Raw genomic sequence first — 19,857 nt, forward strand, 5'->3', positions numbered from 1 at the left:
TGGGCAGAGGCCAACCGAGGCAACACATTGTTTGCACATCAAGCCCATTGTCATGCAACTGGCTGAGCATTCAAAAAGCGATATTTCCCCTCTCAGGTTCCAGATAAAAATCTGCCCACTTTGTGAAAATCATGAGCAATCAAAACGCTGAGCTCTTCACTTCAGTCCCTATCAGACACGAGCCACACATATTTCAGCATTAAAAACACACACACACATGCCACATCTTGTATTGCGGCAGCCTGTTTGCATGACTTATATGTTTTACATACTAAACTAAAAACTATATTTGCTCCCAAAACTGTGGTCTGTCAAATACTTTAAATTTTTTTATTGGTTATTTTTTTGGTTTGCATTATTTACTTTGCATTAACTTCAATGTAAACCCTTGGTTTGTTTTCTATGAGGGTATTGTATGTATGCATCGCAGACGTTCACGTGATGACGACAATCATATCAGTATCAGGAAGCTGACAGCATTATGGGCAAAAGTGCAAGACATAAGACTTAAAGTAACACTTTTCATGTAAAAAACATTAGTGGTCAGCTGGAATTGTCATATTTGTGTTGCAATTTAATTAAGAACACCAAGGTGTACATCCAAATGAATTAGTACACAAAATACACAAAATTCATGAAGATATTTGAAATAAGAAATTTAAGATGAACCTCACATGCTCAAAGCCTGTTTTATCTGTGTGCATGACTCATTCATTTGTTTTTACATTTTTCGTTTAAAAAAAAAAGAATAATCATAAAAAAAACATTCTATCAAATACAGCAGAATCTGACAATGCTTACACTCCCTTAAGAACTAAGAAATTTGCTTTTTTGAAACAAAAATATCAATGTCCTCTGTCTGAGAATATCACTGTGTCAAAAGTATGCAATAATGTTGTTTTCATGACAGCAAGAGAAGGCCCCGCCCCCTAACTCAACAAGCACCAATCAGATTTGAGTGGTGTTCCCTTTAAACGCCCCCCAAAGGCGCTGCAGGAGAGCCTCAGATGGGAATTTGAACCCTTCCACCTTACAATGACATTTATAGAAACAGCTGGAGAATGATTCAAAACAACTCTTCCTTACAGTCAGAGAAACATAAGAGATATCAGAATAAAAGGTATTTCAAGTAGAACATTTTGTAAAATATTGTATACATAAAGTTATGAGTCTCATCTGTAGAAATTTAGTCACACGGTCATATCCTTCAACACATACAAATAAAAATTACGTTTTATTTTTAATAAATTATGTAGAACTGTTTTTGTTTAATTATTATAACGTAAGGTCTATAAATTGTTTATGACCAATATGATACATTATGTATTTGATGCATTGTTTACACTATATTCACAAATTTCAATAACAATTAGAGGCTATATAAAAAATAAATACAAATATTAATAAAAATGTTATTCCTAATTCTATAGCTTTCTGAGTTTATGTATAAACATCATCACTATATTCACATATAAAAATAATAATAAAAAAACGTTATTCCTGATTCTATACGTATGTGAAATACTGACTAATCTCACCTGAAATGGCAGCATGTTGTTGCCGTTGTCGGTTCTGAAGGTCTCCGGAGGCTCTGAGATCATCCAGGGTTTCTGCAGGGCTCCGGGTCTCTGGTATTTCGGGGGCGCGATGACATTGCTCGGGAAGGGCTTCTTCGTCGGGGAGACGGGGTTGAGCTGAGACGGGACGCCGAGCCCGAGCGCTCTCCGCGGGTCTCTGCCGCTCCAGGGGTTCGCCGCGGAGCTCCACACCGCGTTCTGATGGTTATTCCAGGCGGACGAGGAAGCGGACGACGCGGACACTTTATTGATGAGCGTCTGGTGGCTGTAGGGGTTCCTCTGGGTCACACTCAGCGGAGACCTTCTCATCTGCGGGGAAAAATTACCTCCGAAAACCGGGTTGACGTGATGGGGAAAGTTTTGAAAAAGCATCGTCCCGTTTACCGACGGAATCCCTTGGAAAAAACCTTCGTCTACGGCGTTGGTGGACCAAGTGCTGCCGAACGACGGCGAGAGAGAGGAATCCTGCGGGAAACCCAAACCCGGTAACACCGGAGACTCCATGGGGAGCCGCTCGGAGTGACCGACAGGGTTCTGCTCGTCCGGGACCGGAGGCTCGGAGGGGGTCGTGGTGGTGGATGGAGGTTCTGTATTTAAGGGCTCTTGGTGCTGGTGAGGCTGAGCTTTGCTTTTGTCCATCAGTAAATCATCCTGCATGTTTTGAGCTGAAACACAGATGATCAGTTATTATTGATGACAGCGATCGGACTGGAGTTTTTGATTATTAATGAGCCCCTGATCAGCCATGTAGCTAATCGGGATCTGTGTGAAGTCCGGTTTACCCCCCTCGCAACACGAATAAAGGAGAGAAAAGCTCGGAGGTCACCGATATTCACCAATTTTCGCCACGTCTCGTTTTTCTCTCACTGGAACTCCAGACAGAAATGAGAAACTGATTCTTGTTCCTGTTTTTTTTTTTCTCTCACAAGCCCCGCCCCTCAATTTGCATACGTCAATAAATATAGCTGCGTCGTTCAGCAAGGTTAAAAGAGACACGCGTAAATAAATGAGGAAAAGAGGTTTGCCGAGTCATTTGTTTAGTCATCGATGTTGAATTCTGACGAATGACAGCTACTTAGCCAAATACAAACGTGCAAAAAGTGTATTGTAGTTTTACACCACAACTGCAGCTAATAATAAGCCTACTAATGTTGCTGATTCAGTGCATTAGCTACAAAATGCATGCCGATATTTCAGCTGACTTCATCCCTAATGTGCAATAACTATTGTGCGTTTGTATTGTGTCAAACGATAGTTTGATTTGTATTTATGATGTCTAGTAGACTACATATTTATTCTTACAAATATATTAATTTATTGTAATATATGTTGTGCAAAATATGTTGTGCAAATTATTGTGCATCTTATTTAGTTTATTCATACAATCAATAGGCTAAAGTGCATAGCCATCTAGTAAGAAAGAACATTTACAGTTCTAAGCACAAGTTTGTAAACTATTCAGACAGTTTGAATTGGTGTACAACAGAGCATGGCACGGCTCAGCAACTAGGTTATATTTGCTGCAGGATCTTGGGTTACACCCAGCAGTGCTGCACAAAACATCTACGCAACAGAAATCCCTAAAGCTTTTTATTATTTAAAAAAAAAAAAAATTCACTTCATGGCTTTTAGCCACTTAATATTGAGACACATCCGAGACACATCTCCATTATTGTTTACTAATTTTGTGAAGGGTTAAGCAAACAATTTCTTATGCAAAAAAGATCGAGCAAAAAGATATTTAACCATATGGGAAAAAGTAGGGTACATCATTTTCTACATACCTCTTGAGGGTTTCTACGATGCCAAATATATTCCGATGAAAAACAGGCCGAGAATGCGACAGTTTCAGCGCCTGGTGGATTTATGAACTCGACCTTAAATCAAATTTTAATCAGAATAGACGATCGTATCAAGATGAAGAGCGTTTCTGCCAAATATCTCGTCGGTTAATCCTCGTTTTGCAGCATTAGAGCTGCATATTCAAGGTCATTATAGAAATCACCACTTCAGAGCACGCGTTGACCATCTAAAAGACAGTAAAAAATATTGCTTTATATCGGCAAAATACATGCACGCATATTATAATGCATTTCTAAAATGCACCGGGTTATTGGAAAGGAAAATCTATTAAATCGAGCACTTTAATCCACCGCACACAACTCATAGAGTAGCTATATTAAACACACATAACATGCATCTTATGGGTTGCCTTTTTTCTCTTGCTTTCTTTTTCCCTGCTGTGCATGAATCAGACTTTACCTTATCGTGCACCTTTTGGGATTCTGTGAATAAGGCTATTTTCTGCTTGTCTCGCCTGGCTTTTGATGTGACAGATGAGCTGCCCTTCTGCAGTCGTCTCAACAGCTGATTGACTGCGGCGCATGGCTGATGCACTCAGGGATTGTGGGAATTGTAGTTATTCGGCCATCACAGCTATCAAACACACTATATGACGTGTTGAAAAGCTTATAATATAACATGCAAGTCACAGTTTAGATGGCTTGGCCTTTAAATTAGGTAAGCAAGAAATATTAAAATATTTAATACACAATTTTTTAATAAAATATGATTTTATTTAGCAAAGTATTGCACCCTTATGAAAGAATAATATTACCTGATATAACAGAACTTTTATATGCAACAAAACAATATGATATAGGAGGTGGACAGTTTTATGATGAACAGGTTTTTCATCATTGATGATGATATATTGTGGATTTTTACACGATAAAATGCTGCACTGAACAATATGAAACTAAGACAAGACCTATCCATTTTATAACCCATTATTAAGCAAGGTTTGTTTGGAGTGAAAATGTTTAAATGACCTATAATTAATGAAAGAATAAGGTTTTAAGCATCCACATGACTTAGGCATAGGCTAATTGGTATAAGAGTGTACTATATCAAATATCAAGATAATTTAAAAATAAATATGCAAATCTGCTACATGGCTCCATATTCACTGCTCCTGTCATAATGGAAATGATTACCTTAATAGATAATAAGATATCTATTTATTGACTAATACTAATAAGTTAATAAGTTAATTTGAAATACAGAAAATATTATTAAATGCCTTTTTGAAATTAACCAATGTGGGTCAAATTTGGGGCATTTCCTATAGAAGAATAGTAGAGTTAATTTTACAGAGAATAGCACAAGATACTTGTCACTTTAAGTCCCAAATTTAAATGTAAATGTAGCAATAAACTCAATAAAAGGAAAACTAACAAAAGAAAGGATCAAAATCCTAAACAGCAGCAATAAACAAACACCATATAATTACCTTACCATATGCCATATGAAAAGGCAAATGAATGAAGCCCTCACTCATGTTATTTTTATTTCCTTGATGCCCTGCCATGTTAAATAAAATATGCATTCTAATAATTTATTCATTGTACTGAAATATGTTGACTCTCCTTACCACAGTACGAGGTATTCTGAAGCCAAATATGTATCTTCATGTTGCTCCAGCAGGCGTAGTCCCTCTTGCTCTAGGCTGCCTGCCTCTGCGAGAACATAAATGTTTATATTTTTGGCTACATGACATGAAGAATACACGTCCCAGAGTGCATCTGTGCTCTCGCGAGAGTCAAGTTAACGCTCTCACATGCGCGTAGTTGCGTCCGCTCGCGTTTTCTCACGCGCAGTCAATGGAGTCTCTGCGTGTTTCTGGAATTACTGACATTTATGAATATTCATTACTAGATCGGTTTATGTTAATCGATCTCAATGGTTTATAATCAGATTTCAGCCGTTGTTTACTGACAGTAAGACGCTCATATGCGTGTTTAGCACGGCGTTAAGATTCCCCGCGGCCTGTCATTAATTAAGTGTGTGGACTCATGTGAATATGGCAGAAGAGGGAGCGGCTGTGATGCAGCAGATTGTGGACAGGTGAGTGAAAGAAATGCAGTGTAAACAAACCGCTAATATCCGCTACATATACAAGTGGCGTTTGTGGACTTTCATATAGTTCGAAATATTCTTAAACCTGGATAAATATTTATAAAGAACAGTTAGAGTAGTTAACGAGTGATTGTTTGCAGGTGTAGTCTGTTACTTACATGATGTGACGTCTATGTCGAGGGGGCGTGTCCTTCATTTGGCCTTTAATTTTGTTTTGATTCAGTCTTGCTCTTTTGATTATATACTTTTTAGATTGTTTATGTTTAACAGCTTCTGTTCTGAAGATCCATCTATTGTTTAAACGTCGGATAACACACTGATTTGTGTCTGGAAACCGATGTGCAGAAGCAGAACTGACACAATATTAATTAACCATCAACAGAATATGCAATATTGGTATTATTAATAGGCATTATATTCATATTGGAATCGCCTGACAGACAATATTGTTTGGAAAAACGTTTGGTTAATACCTAATCAATATTTAATTAAAGACAAGGTTATGGAAGTATCATTCAAAATTATACACAGTATTTACCCAGCCAAACATTATTTTGTAAAATTCAAATCTGATTTTGATATTAGTTGCTCTTTTTGTGTCAGTTGCCCTAAAAACTGACCTTTTGTAAAACTATTTTGGCAAAATGTATGTGATTTAATTGTACAGAATTGTGATAATCAATATATTTTTATTATGGAAATTTGTATTATTTGGTATGTTGGAGAACAGCAAAGAAAAACATTCAAAATCTTATTTTTTTACATGCAAAATTTCATATTCACAAATGTAAGTTCTCGTGCAAAAAAAACTTGTTTTATTTCTTTTATTTATGTATATATATATTTATATATATATATATATATATATATATATATATATATATATATATATATATATATATATATATATATTAATATGCATTAAAGTTATTTTAAATATTGGGTTATTAATTGTTTTTTTATAGTAATGTCTACTTATAGAAATTTTAATTATTAAAGAGGATAATTGTCCGAGTGGGGTAACTGGTTATGTGTAATAAATGTAATTCCTGATTCCTAAGGTTTTTTAATTCTTAGCATGTGTCACGTGAGTGCATATGTTACTGGCTTTAATTGTTGTTGTTTTTCAGTTTTCAGACCTTGTAATATGTTAATTACTTAACCATTTTTGTTTATTTTTTTAAATTGAAATAATTTCTAGTGTATGATAGCTTATCTCGTATTGACCCCAGAATATTCCTTTAGTAAAACAGAAATAAGAGGCTTGATTGGCTGTTTGATCTGCCTTGCACACCAGCAGATGATTTGGGAAAGGTTCATGGTAAAACCTTTGCCTCATGACTTGCGTGATGTTGGTCTTAAGTATTATGAGCTCTACTTTTAATGAACCCAACACAAAGGACAGTGTGTCCTGGAGAAGTTTTTAATGACACTGTTGTTGTGGTCAGTTTTTTCTTCCAGATTGACCCTCAGGGGTCATTAATAAGCAGATTTTCTATATATAGGAGCATTTTTTGGTAAATGACATGGGCAAGTTCTCATTTCTGTAATTATTCATTGGGTCACTGCGTAGGGTCGAGCTGTTTTTGTGTCATGACCTTGTCCATGTTCTTCCAACCAGGTTGTCCTGTTTGCCAGAGGGCCAGCACTTGCAAAATAAACTAGAGTGCACTGGCCAGCTGATGGGACACAATTGAGCGGATCTTTCCTTCCAGTCCAAAAAGACTAAACTTTCTGTTTGTTTGTTTGTGTGTGTGTGTGTATATACATATATACATATATTCTTTTTTACTATTTAAAAGGAAATAATATTTATTCAGCAGAGAAGTATTAAATTAATCTAAAATGACAGTAAACAACAGTTACAAGATTTCTACTTTAAATAAATGCTGTTCTTTTGACATTAAGAATCCTAAAAAATATATTTTATTTGAAATATCATGCATTTTCTTGAGAAGAAAATTCAAATGTCATTGAATCACCTGTAAAATATTGCGTAAGTATTGCAAATATAATATAATGTTTTGTATAATGTTATAAATATAATATACACTACACTACAGTTCACAGTTTTTATAAGACATTCATATTTTTATTTTGCTTCGATTTAGTACATTGATCAAATGTGACAGATGTGACAATTTCTGTTCCAGTTCTTTTGATTTAGGATTTCCTTAATCAAATAACCTTGAATAGAAATGTAGCATGGTTCCCACAAAAAGATGAAGCATTTATATGAATAAAAATGTATCTTGAGCAACATATTAGAATTCCTGAAGGATCATGTGACACTGAAGACTGGAGTAATGATGCTGAAAATTCAGCTTTGCATTAAATAAATGAATTTTAATTTAAAATATATACTCACATTCAAAATTATTATTCACATAAAATTGCTTCTTTTAAAAACATACAAAAATCTCACCGAGCCCAATCTTTTGAATGGAAGTAAATTTGAACGTGTTGTCACCTCATATGTGTGTTTACATCTGAGGAAATGGGTGTTGAGAGGACAGAACTGGACTAGCTGGTGTGTAAACTGGTTTATTGGCACATCAGCCAGTTTGCAGACATATCTGTGTCAGTTGTTATGGTGAAAGCTCTCATCTCTCTCAAATGGATCCTGCATCCTTCTCTAATGTCCGTCACTGAGGCAACAACCTTCACAGGTCTGTGTGAGAGCAGATAGTCGTCACAGCTCTATCAGACTCCAAAACACGGCCTTATCCAGGCCTGCCACCCGCAGCTGCTTTCTGTGCAATGTAGAAAAGATGGGCTCATGCTTAAATCCTGTCTGACCTTTACGTGGCAGACACTCTATCACCCTCTTTTGTTCTCTTCGGTATTCAGAAAGCTGGCTCCGTTTATTTTGGCTGTTTCTAAACCTCACTTTCTCTGTCTTACTGTTTTTCCCATCCAGCTTTGATGTGTCTCCACAAATGTGTGTCTTGAGTCATGTTTGAAAGGTGTCTGGAAATAATCCACCATCATTTGGACCTTTGGTGTTATGTTTCTGTTTGAAAGTCAATTAAATGCAGTATTGCTTGGTGCCTATGCTAATTGCTTTGGAAGCCCATTTCTGCCTTGGGAAAAAAAGTCATTGTGAATTATTTATTTATTTAAAGGTAACTGTGACTTTTTCCTTTGTAATTGTATCTTACAATTCTGGCAAAAAGGTAATTGCGGCAATTTTTCTCGCTTAAAAAAATTAACTAAACATTTTTATGGGCTTTTTATGCTTTCATTTGGATGGAACAGGACAGGAAAGCATTGGTTGGAGATAAAGGGGGTGGGAATCGACAAAAAAACATGTGATGGGATTCGAACTCGAGTGGCCATGAGCTCACTGTCGGCGCTCTAACCACAAGGCTATTGGTGCAGACTTTTTCCTCGCAATTCTGAGTTTAGAATTTGTAATTCCGTCTGAATTTTGAGATGTAAACTGTTTCCATTGACGAAACTGGCTTTAATAAATTGCTAATATTCCACTAGGTTTTAACGTTTTCTGAAGACGATGTTTGTGCAAAACTGATTCAGTCAAAATGTGACTTACTGCTGCACTAAAACAGACATATAGGCCTAGATTTTGTAGAAATGCTGCTAATTCTATGTGGTAATTCTGGCTTTATATATTAGCTGGTGAAACGTGATCTTGTGGATGGGTCTTGTGACTCTGACTACAGGGGAAAGAGTGACCCCTCCTCAAGAACAAATATAGACCACAAGTTCAAGATGACTGGAGTTACTGGAAAACAGTGACTGAAGTTACATGAACCGTAATCTAGCTGGTGCTTGACCGGTGCACCAACTGTAAACTAGTCACAGATTTGGTTCTGTGGAATAGAGACAAACTTTGAGCAGCAGTTTTTTCTTTTAGGGGTGCATGATAAATATCGGCCAATAATTAATGTGCATTTTGTCAGCAAAGCCGGTTCTCTAATCAGCTGTAAATTCCATCATGTGATTTCACACAGACCAGCGTTTATTATACTATATATATATATATATATATATATATATATATATATATATATATATATATATATATATATATATTATTTATTTACCCTGTGCATTATTTAGGCAATCAGGAAATTGCTTGCTTCCATGTTTAGTATAAATACATTAGTTTAAGGTTTATATTTATCATTCTATTAGCTGGTATATGAAATTAATTAAAATGCAGTTCAGTGGCTAATAGCTATATGTCGCTTTAATGCCAGATGAAATGTCCTAATCAATGCAGCTCTATTTGTGTCAGTATAGTAGAAATGTCTGTGATCTCAGCTCTTCTTCTGATGCTCGACAACTGCTTTCACTCACTGAAGTTTCTGGAAGATCATCAGTCACGTGACCACAGCCAAATGAATAAACTCATTACACCGAGATTTTAATGCCTCTTTAAATGCAGACTGACCTGTGTGTGTAGCAATGAGAACATGCAGGAAAGTTTTAATATTATTATTGCTCATGCTTAGTTTGAGGTTTGTCGAGGTGTTTAACAGTAGATGTTTAATGCTTCCACATTTTCTGGATAAGAGGAAGCATCTAAACTTTCACACACTTATTCCTGTTTTTGAAACCGTAGCCACTTTATTCATGAAAACTCCTGCTGTATGAAATAAGAGCTGATGTTATGGCTCTAGAGATCAGGATTTTGAAACTATCATCAGGGTCATCAGTTCCAGAGACCCCCTCGCTGTTGTATAGATTGTCTTTCTGTGTCATGTAACCGGCTCTCAACATGTAAAGAAAGGCGAGCGGTATCGACTTTCTGACCTCCTGATGGTATCTCATACACTAGAGCTATATTCTGCAAGAGCTCAAGTAGTAATGTGAATCTGATAGAGGTGGAGAAGTGTCTTATTGGCATCTAAGAGGGATTTTTGCAGCATTTGTTCCCGGAATATGATTTAATGGAAAATGGTCTGGTGTGCTGGAGATATTTTAAGCATCATCTATGTCATCACAAACAGTGCGGAAGAGTAATTCTGTCACGTGTCTTCAGATAGAGAAGTGAACAGAATATGATCAGTTGTGTTATTAGCCTTATTATTCAGAAGTTGTTTGGTTTGCACATTAGTGGATTATGTATTAGCAGTACTTAAATTTTTATTATTTTATTTAAAAATTATATTAGTATATATTTAATTAACTTATTTATTTGTGGTTTAAAGCACAATTGTTAATGAAATAATTGTGACGTATCTGTGAATGATTTTTCTCCCTCAAATCAAAAATCTTCTTTTTAAACCTTGCATAAGGGGAGAATGTCATTCTTGCAAAAATCAATGAGAATAATGTATTATTGATTAATTAGTAGTTTATTTATTTGTATAGTTCATGTATTTATTTTAATTATGACATTAGTGTATGTTTTATTTTGTGTGTTAGTAGTATTTTATTATTTATTTGTTTAATTTATTTAAAATAAACATTTAAATTAAAAAATTTTTTATTTATTTATTTGTGGTTTAAAGCACAATTGTTAATAAAAAAATTTTTTTGCAGTGTATTGGAGAAAAAAATCATGCTATCATTGTGTGAATTTGACTGCAGATTATATAGCCTGTAGTTTGAAACCTTACCCCTGCTGAGTGAAGGAAACATGCCTAAATCAGATTGGGTTTCACAGCACATTTTGTTTTACCTTGTTTATTGGCTGATAATCTGGTTGGCATCGTAATGAACGCAGCTCTTAGTGTGTAAATCCATGCTATGCAAGTGTGCTGAAGTGAGGGCAACGGTGAGATGTCTTGGGTTTCACACGGGTGATGATTGTGTTTCTGATGGTTGTCGTGATGGAGGCAGAGTTACAGGAGCAGTAAGCAGCTTCTTAAGGAACATGGAGAAGAGGAACATGGACAATATTTGGCTGAGATACAGCTTTTAGAATATCTGGAATCTGAGGGTGCATAAAAATAAAATTTTTGAGAAAATCGTCTTTTAAAGTTGTCCAAATGAATTCTTAGCAATGCATATTACTAATCAAAAATTAAGTATATGATATATCTATAGTAGGAAATTTACAAAATATCTCCATTGAACATGATCTTTACTTAATTTTCTAAAAAATTTTGGCATAAAAGAACAATCGATAATTTTCACCCATACAATGTTTTTTAGTTTTTTTGGCTATTGCTAAAAATATACCCCAGCGACTGAAGACTGAAGGTTTTATGATCCAGGGTCACATATCGCTTCTGGTCTTATGTTGAACCAAGTCAACTAACAAAACATCAGACTAATTGAAGTAAACCTGGCTTATTTGGTAAATTGTTTTATACAACACACAAATCTGTGTGTTCTTGTTTGGCTTTGGGATTGTCATCTAATAGACCTGAGATGATCACCCGAGAGGCTCTTCATCCCTCATGTTTAATTCAGAAACAGACAGAATGGAAAATCTCCCTCAGAAACCTGAGAGAACAGCCGAGTCTCGATCCCTCCTCCCGCAGAGATTTGACATCGATTATTTACACGATCATCATTAGACATTGTCATTTAGATGTAGGACAAACAATTCAAAAGTATATTTGTTTCTATTTAGTGATTGCCACGATGATATACATAATTTTGGGCTTTTCTCATCAAACTAACTTGTATGTGATTGAGCATGCAGTTCTGATCGTTTGAGTAATTCGCAGCCTATACTAAGGCCTTATATTAAATAAAACCAGTTTAACTTGAATGCATTGGTTTAGACATCTAGGTGGCTAAAAAAAACACCGTGAGATCAAAATGATAACCTGTATTTTTTTTCAGTTCATGATCTTGTTTCATTTGTGCTTAGTCACTGACCCATATTTCTCTGCGGTTGGCTGTCTGTGATTTTTTTTGTGCCAACTGTCCCTTGATACTTTTAAGAGTTGAACTATAAAAATAGCTCCAGGAGCCTTGAACTTTACACAGTAACATGACAAACGTTGTCTTCACCGTTCAGTTGTTATAAAGGAATTTGGCCTGGATGAAACACTGAGCCGAGCACTGATATGTTTCTGTGTGTGTGTGTTTCAGGAGTTGTTGGGTGTGTTTTGCCACAGATGAGGATGACCGTACGGCGGAGTGGGTGCGTCCGTGCCGCTGCCGTGGTTCGACTAAATGGGTTCATCAGTCGTGTCTTCAGCGCTGGGTTGATGAGAAACAGAGGGGCAACAGCATCGCACGTGTCACCTGCCCACAATGCAATGCTGAATACCTTATCGTGTTCCCTAAACTCGGTATGACAATCCATCAGTTTACATTCTTAAAAATGTGTCTTGGATCCCTGTTTAATATACGAAGCCAACTTTACACCATTTATTAGTTGATTTTCCTAATTACATTTTTTTTTAAAGAAGTGTCTTTTGTTCAACAACAGCCTTTATATGATCAAAATATTGTAAAATGCTATTACAATTTAAAGGGGGGGGGGGGGGGGGGTGAAGCTAAACATGGACAAAGTTAAAAAAAATTAAGTTGTACGTTTGAAGGAGTATTTTTGTTCCAAAAAAAACTCCTTCTGGTTTGTCACAAGTTTCGGAAAGTTTTTTTTCCGAGTATGGGTCTGTGTGACGTTAGATGAAGCGGAATTTCCTTATATGGGTCCTGAGGGCACGTCTGCTGGAAGAGCGCGCACTCCCGTATAGCGAGGCTGAGCAGCACAGACAATCACTGATCAGAGCGAGAGACCGAAATGTCACAAAAGAAGTGTGTTTTGGTTGCCAGGGCAAGACAACCCTGCACAACCTTGCCATGGTTTGTTTTGGGTGATGTTTTTTTCCTCAAGGTAATGTCAGAGTTTCCAGATGCTCTCAACGCAAAAGCCTACTGGCGCTCGTGATTCTTTAGCTCCGCCCACATGTCACGCCTCCAGACGCTTGTGTTTTTCCGGGAAAAAACGGTACAGACTATCTTTCTCTTATAAATATAATAAAACTAAAGACTTTTTGGAGTTATGAAGGATGCAGTACTACTCTATAGGTACTCAAGATTAGCAGGATATTGAGTGAAAACGAGCATTTCACCCCCCCTTTAAAATATTTTTTTTTTTACGTGTATCTTTTTTTTTTTTTTTCAGTCTCTCATGATACTCAAGAAAACAAGAAAACTCAGAATAAGAAGCATTTCTTATTATTACCAGTGCTGAAAACAGCTGCTTAATATTTTTGTGAAAACATCATAGTTTTTTTTCAGGATTTTTGGATGAATCGAAAGTTCTGAAGAACAGCATTTTTTAAAATATATATATGGAAGTCTTTCTTAACACTTAAAAAATGTGAACTTTACTATTAACTTTTTATGCAATTTAATGCATCCTTCCAAAATAGTATTAATTTCTTGCAAATAAAAATAAAGAGTGGTTATGTTTATTTTAGTGCTGTCAAAGATTAATCGCATCCAAAATAAAAGTTTGTTTACATATGTGTGTTCTGTGTATATTTAAGTATATATAAATAAACACCCATGCATGTATATATTTAAGAAAAATGTTAAGTTTATATTAAATTATATTTATATATAATATAAATATATATATATACATGTAAATACATTTAAATATTTTTAAAACATACTCTGTATGTGTAAATATATATTATGCAAATAAAAACTTATTTTGGATGTGATTAATCTTTTGACAGCACTATATTTAGTGTTGACGTTTTTGGCGTGAACAGATTTTAAAACCATTTTTCTTGAGGTTTACATCAGAGTTACTTTTACAAATATTTGTCATTTTGAAAGATACTAGATTGTAGTGAAAGTGAATATATTCAATAGATTGCCCTGCCTTTGCTGCAAATATAATAAACCGCTCACTTTCACATGTCACACATGATGAGCAAAATTCTGGACATTTGTGATGTTCTTTCACTTTTCACTTTATCAGGGTTCATCAAATGTCACTACGCTAGTTTTGAATAGAAGCACTTGTTTATTTAGTTTTTTTGTACTTCATAGGTCAATCCTGATTCCAGAGAAATCCCTCTTTTTGATTTTGGTGATGAGGATTTGCTTGTGATTCCAGTAATCCGCTGCTCACGAAACTAAATGTCATTTTTTCATCCTCTTGTGTGTCGTCTCTTATGTAAATTGATCAGGTTGAGAGTATAACAGCATTAGATTCTCTTCACGCTGTGCTAATAATCTTCCTCCCGAGGCCCAGTCTGTCGTCCTCTCTCGCTCTCTGTCTCTTTCCACAGCCACGGGTTTATTCTGGGATACGGTTGTCAGGGTGACCGTGGCCAGCTGTGAAATTGCACCAATCATGCTCTCCGTTCGACTGTCAAACTGTAGGAATGCGAGACGAGACGAATGTCATAACTCGTGAACATGAGAGTTTCACAGCAAAACCATTTCATTTAGTTGCATTGTGAGCTCGTCTTCTGATTTAAATGTGTTTGGTCATGAAAGATTGGGACACAAAATATATGCCATATGATAGTGTAGTGAGTGTCACTGATTCTTTTTAACGAGTTTCAGAATCATTTTTAATCAGTAAAATGCTCCCTAGGTAGGTAGCTGACTATGGTTTGGAACTTTAGTTGGTATTTTATACATGAGCATGGTACGCAGATCTGCCACTCTGCTCAGAAAAGCCATAACTGTGAAGGTGAAAGACCATCTGTCTTTTATTTTTATTTTTTCAAATATATTACTCCTGATTGACTCTCAAGATGTTCTTCAGACTGACATCACATTGAAGTTGTTTTACGCAGCCTGGCACTGGAGAGGGTTTGTAGGGAACAGAAAGTCCTTGTTCCACAGCCGTTCTCTGGCAGAGCAGCGAAGCTGGTGTAAAACGAGGAAGAATAGACTGCAGATGTATTCCTGCTAAGTGGAGTTTATTTTTTAATGATCTTAATAATGGAATCTGTGGCCGGCAGCAGAAGTGCCTGAGCGCTTCCTCTTGCCAGTAGACATTAGTTTGATGTTGCAGCGCTAGAGAGAACGTGAACCAGATTCCAGCGCTGTCATCAGAATATTCCATATTAATATTCTCGAGAGCGGTCAGTGATCCCAACACACACACACTCACAGTGTCCAGAGACTTGTCCTGCAGTGGAGGGTATTTTTAGGATGAGAGGAAAGCAGGTTGTCGGTCGATAAATATTACATGATTTCCTCTTGATGTCCACCTTGAGTGTTTCCTCATTCCTTTCTGGGTCGGTTCCACTGTGTGCAGCTTTATTCCTGAGTCATTTAGGATGCAGTCATCATAGTCGAGCATAGAACTGTAAAGCGCTTGTGTCATCATGGTCTTAGTGAATTAAACGGGATGATCGACAGTTACTTGTGTGTTCGTCTCTTTCTGTGGACAGCTTCACATTTTGATAAACGATTATATATTTTCATCTGTAAGTTGCTTTGAATAAAAGCTCCTGCTAAGTGACTAAATGTAAATATATAGTCAGAAGAGAATTTTATTGGCCTGTTGGTTCCCGATCATAATATCTTCTTCTGCCCCCTGCTGGAGAGGAGGGGAACTGGATTCATCACTGCTTGATCCTCACGTGATGGTCACATGATTCAGACCTCAATATCACCTAGTTTTTATCATTTAATATCTCGTTTTGTGAAATTGTTCCATAAATAGATTCATGTCTGCATGATGATATAAATAGTAATATACTGTAGAGCCTTCTGCAGTTTCCTATAAAGATTCACTACATGCATTTCTGTGCAGGGCCGGTGGTGTATGTGCTGGATCTGGCCGACCGGTTGATCTCGAAGGCCTGTCCGTTTGCTGCGGCCGGTATCATGGTGGGCTCTATTTACTGGACGGCCGTCACATACGGCGCGGTGACTGTCATGCAGGTGAGACGTCACTCACAGATGAAATGATTTTACAAGCGTTATTTGATTCTGAAGCCTCCGTCTCTCAGGTTGTGGGTCATAAGGAAGGTCTGGATGTGATGGAACGAGCCGACCCTCTCTTCTTGTTGATTGGTCTGCCAACCATCCCAGTTATGCTAATTCTAGGGAAGATGATTCGCTGGGAGGATTATGTGCTCCGCCTCTGGAGGAAATACTCCAATAAACTTCAGATCCTCAACAGTATTTTCCCAGGTCAGTGGTGACAGCACAGACTCTGTGTGTGTGTGTGTGTGTTTAAATATTGTAAATATTTGTTTCTTATTTCAGTTTTGTGTGTTAATATATTTAAAAATGTAATTTATTCCTGTCAATTTTCAGCATCATTACGGCAGTTTTCAGTGTCACATGATTCTTCAGAAATCATTCTAATATGCTGAGTTGTTATTAAGTTGAAAATAAATTGGACAAAAAGCTTACAAAATAGGTTTATTTCTAATATCCAATATAGTTTTTTAATATACTTTACTTTACTATAGTTTTACATATTGTTGCATAAAATCTTAATTTATGGTTAATAGCTCATCTAAAGTTCCCAGAAAATAATATCCAAATGAGACAACCAAAAAGAATAAATACATATTTTAAATGATGTTGGATTGGATATTGATGTATCAGTTTCATAAGTACTTATTCACTATGTTTACAAATACCATCTTTATCTATATTATGTAATTTCAGACATTTTGATATTTGTACATCCACATATAATCATGTTTTATTTGTTATAATGATTGTTTATTATTTAATTATTTAATTTAAATATATATGTAACCCTGGATCACAAAACTAGTCTTAAGTCGCTGGGGTATATTTGTAGAAAAAGCCAAATTATCGATTTTCTTTTATGTCAAAAATCATTAAAGATTCTGTTCCTTAAAGATATTTTGTAAATTTCCTACCATAAATACATCAAAACTTAATTTTTTATTAGTAATATGCATTGCTAAGAACTTCATTGCTGACAACTTCAAAGGTGATTTTCTCAGTATTTAGATTTTTTTTTTTTTTTTTTTTTGAATCCTCAGATTCCAGATTTTCAAATAGTTATATCTCAGCCAAATATTGTCTGATGCTAATAAACCATACATCAATGAACAGCTTATTTCATGCTGGTCCAAGGTCACACATGGTCAAATTTTTTAAATACTACAGTTATAAATGTCATAGACATTTCCTTATATATATTCTTAATTGCAAAGTTAATTTTAACACTAATATGAAATATTGCAAATAAAATGTAAATGAATGCAACACCTTTTTTACTCAATATTTACTCAGAATTCAGTATTTGAAACCAGTTTATTATCTTTTGGCAATTTTTAAGTGCCAGATGGAAAGCTGAACTGCCTGACATGTCTGTACAAGCTTCTGTGAAACTGTCACCAAAAGTTTTGATCAATCTTGTTTCTCGCCCTGTGATGCGGCGCAGGTATCGGCTGCCCAGTGCCGAGGATCCCGGCGGAGGCCAGTCCGCTGGCCGATCATGTGTCTGCCACACGCATCCTGTGCGGCGCCCTTGTGTTCCCCACCATCGCCACCATCGTAGGTAAACTGATGTTCAGCAGCGTCAACTCAAATCTTCAGAGGACCATTCTGGTACGAGAAAATCCTGAAAAATTTGATTTATACACGCGTATTTTCACACTGATGACATTTCTCTCTCTGTCTCAGGGTGGCATTGCCTTTGTGGCTATTAAAGGGGCGTTTAAGGTTTATTTCAAGCAGCAGCAGTATCTCCGACAAGCTCATCGCAAGATCCTTAATTTCCCTGAGACGGAGGAGGCCTGAGCTCATCATCAAACCTCTGCTCGATTCCATCCATGAGACTTTTCACTGACGCTGGATTCGGTGAATGTGACTTCTGCTTTTGGAGTTTGAACAGTGACTCAGTTATGTTTCAGTTGTGTGTTACTCATTTTATGGGCTTTGACATTTTAAGAAAGAAAATAAATATTGAAAGGTTTTATATTAAGTGGTTGTTTTTTATTGAATTAGAAATGTTCAGGTGAATCATCAATGTTAAATACTAAAGGCCAATGTAAACATCTCTTATAAAATCATCTTTTTTGTTGTTCTTCTCGAATGCATTTCACAAAGAAATATCCCCATATTTTACACCTAAGTCATAAGAAATCAATTGTTTTGCATATTAAAAAGGCAAGTCCGGTCACAATTATTTTTTTCAATTTAGAACATATATACTATTAAAATTATACTTAACAAATATCTCTAATTGAAAATTAGTTCTGTTTTAGCTAAAAAAGTCACTTATTTTTTTTAAATGTCAATTTTGTGTTTGAAATATGACAGCTTCTGTGAAATTGACCATCTTGCCTGCCTTCACATGATTGAAGCGATCAGATGATCAGGTTTAATTTCCTTCTTTGTGCTGAGTTTCAGGGAGTCCCTTTTATAGTCCGTCTGTTAATGACCCTGTACAAAGAGAGAATCCAGTGTTTGGTCTGTAATCGATCACTTTATTAAAACATTATGGTACTCGATGACTCATAACTGCTGTTAATAAACCTGTTCCATTTATTCCCAGAGATAAGTAGTCTTGTGTAGAACAGTGAACTTTAAGAGTATTAGTGGCCTTTTTATTACACCAGGACAATATATGTCTTAAAGGTTACATGGTCCAGATGGACAGGTTTATTTGGTGAACATGCCATTTTTCTTTTTTTCTGAATCATTGTGTCTGATGACTTCGAATTAATGTAGTGCTTCTTTTTTCATCTCTGTGAAGTTGCATGGATGAAGTTGGGAGGGAAAAAAAGTATATAAATTCAATGCATACTACTACTGTTTTGTAATGGTAGTACACTGCAGTGGGAGGCAGGGGTTTTATTTTAAAGAGGTTGTGCAATTAATTAAACTTCACACATGATTAGCTTTTGGAGCACTATTTATCCATAGAGCTCAAGTACATTATTACAGATTCTTGCTGTAAATGCTTTATGGTGACGTAGTGAGACTTGGGTCTCTGCAGAGCAAACGTGGGCGTTGTTATGACTTTGTGGGTGTTTTCAAACTGCTGGGTGTTTCTAAATCATGCAATCAAAATGATCCCCCTTACCTAACCCCACCCCTAAACCTTCCGTCACTATGACGTCAGCCAATCAGGTATCATGGTCTAAAAACACCCTTATCTGGTAACTCCCATTACTTTCCTGCAGAGACCTATACTCGGACGTAGTTGCTAAGAAATAGTTTATGTACACCGAGTGTAGAAGTATTAGACAAGTTTTTCTGTTGACTTTCTTTTCATCATCTGTATAGTATGAGTGGGGTATGTTTGTCTCCTGTTGTACAGATGAAGCATAATGCCAAATATAGAACATGTTGTACAGATATGGCTTCTGAATTTATTGTTTCTCAGTTGATTTATGTAAATAAATGTATTTTTCCAATGCCTGACTGTGTGTTGGACAGTTTTTAACTTGGACTAAAATGTTTCTTAGCATTGAGATGATTTATGGGATCTACATCTAAAATCTGTAGCATA

The 19,857-nt window shown here is 36.1% G+C and overlaps 2 protein-coding genes across 5 annotated transcripts in view; one reads left to right on the forward strand and one right to left on the reverse strand.

The window, feature by feature from the left end:
• The window catches only part of LOC113092352 (cytoplasmic polyadenylation element-binding protein 3-like), a 30,418-nt gene extending 24,699 nt beyond the window's left edge, over positions 1–5,719 (reverse strand). The window contains exons 1-3 of one of the 4 annotated variants that reach the window (XM_026257934.1): positions 5,654–5,719; positions 5,011–5,095; positions 1,539–2,242 (exon numbers count right to left, since the gene is read on the reverse strand). In XM_026257934.1, the coding sequence (XP_026113719.1) occupies positions 1,539–2,242; positions 5,011–5,050 (744 nt within the window). In that variant the 5' untranslated portion in view covers positions 5,051–5,095; positions 5,654–5,719. Of the gene's footprint in view, positions 1–1,538; positions 2,243–2,413; positions 2,456–3,361; positions 3,607–3,839; positions 3,970–5,010; positions 5,096–5,653 lie in introns of those variants that run through there. The other 3 variants (XM_026257936.1, XM_026257935.1, XM_026257937.1) reach the window with 3 other exon arrangements.
• LOC113092353 (E3 ubiquitin-protein ligase MARCH5-like) lies at positions 5,192–19,766 on the forward strand. The gene is made up of 6 exons (XM_026257939.1): positions 5,192–5,483; positions 12,513–12,715; positions 16,162–16,292; positions 16,361–16,544; positions 17,782–17,948; positions 18,024–19,766. Exons 1-6 carry the CDS (start codon positions 5,440–5,442, stop codon positions 18,138–18,140), a joined length of 846 nt encoding a protein of 281 aa, XP_026113724.1. The 5' UTR covers positions 5,192–5,439; the 3' UTR covers positions 18,141–19,766.
• Positions 19,767–19,857: the final 91 nt, after the last annotated feature.

This window comes from Carassius auratus, unplaced genomic scaffold, assembly GCF_003368295.1.
Source record: "Carassius auratus strain Wakin unplaced genomic scaffold, ASM336829v1 scaf_tig00214573, whole genome shotgun sequence".
Classification (NCBI taxonomy): domain Eukaryota; kingdom Metazoa; phylum Chordata; class Actinopteri; order Cypriniformes; family Cyprinidae; genus Carassius; species Carassius auratus.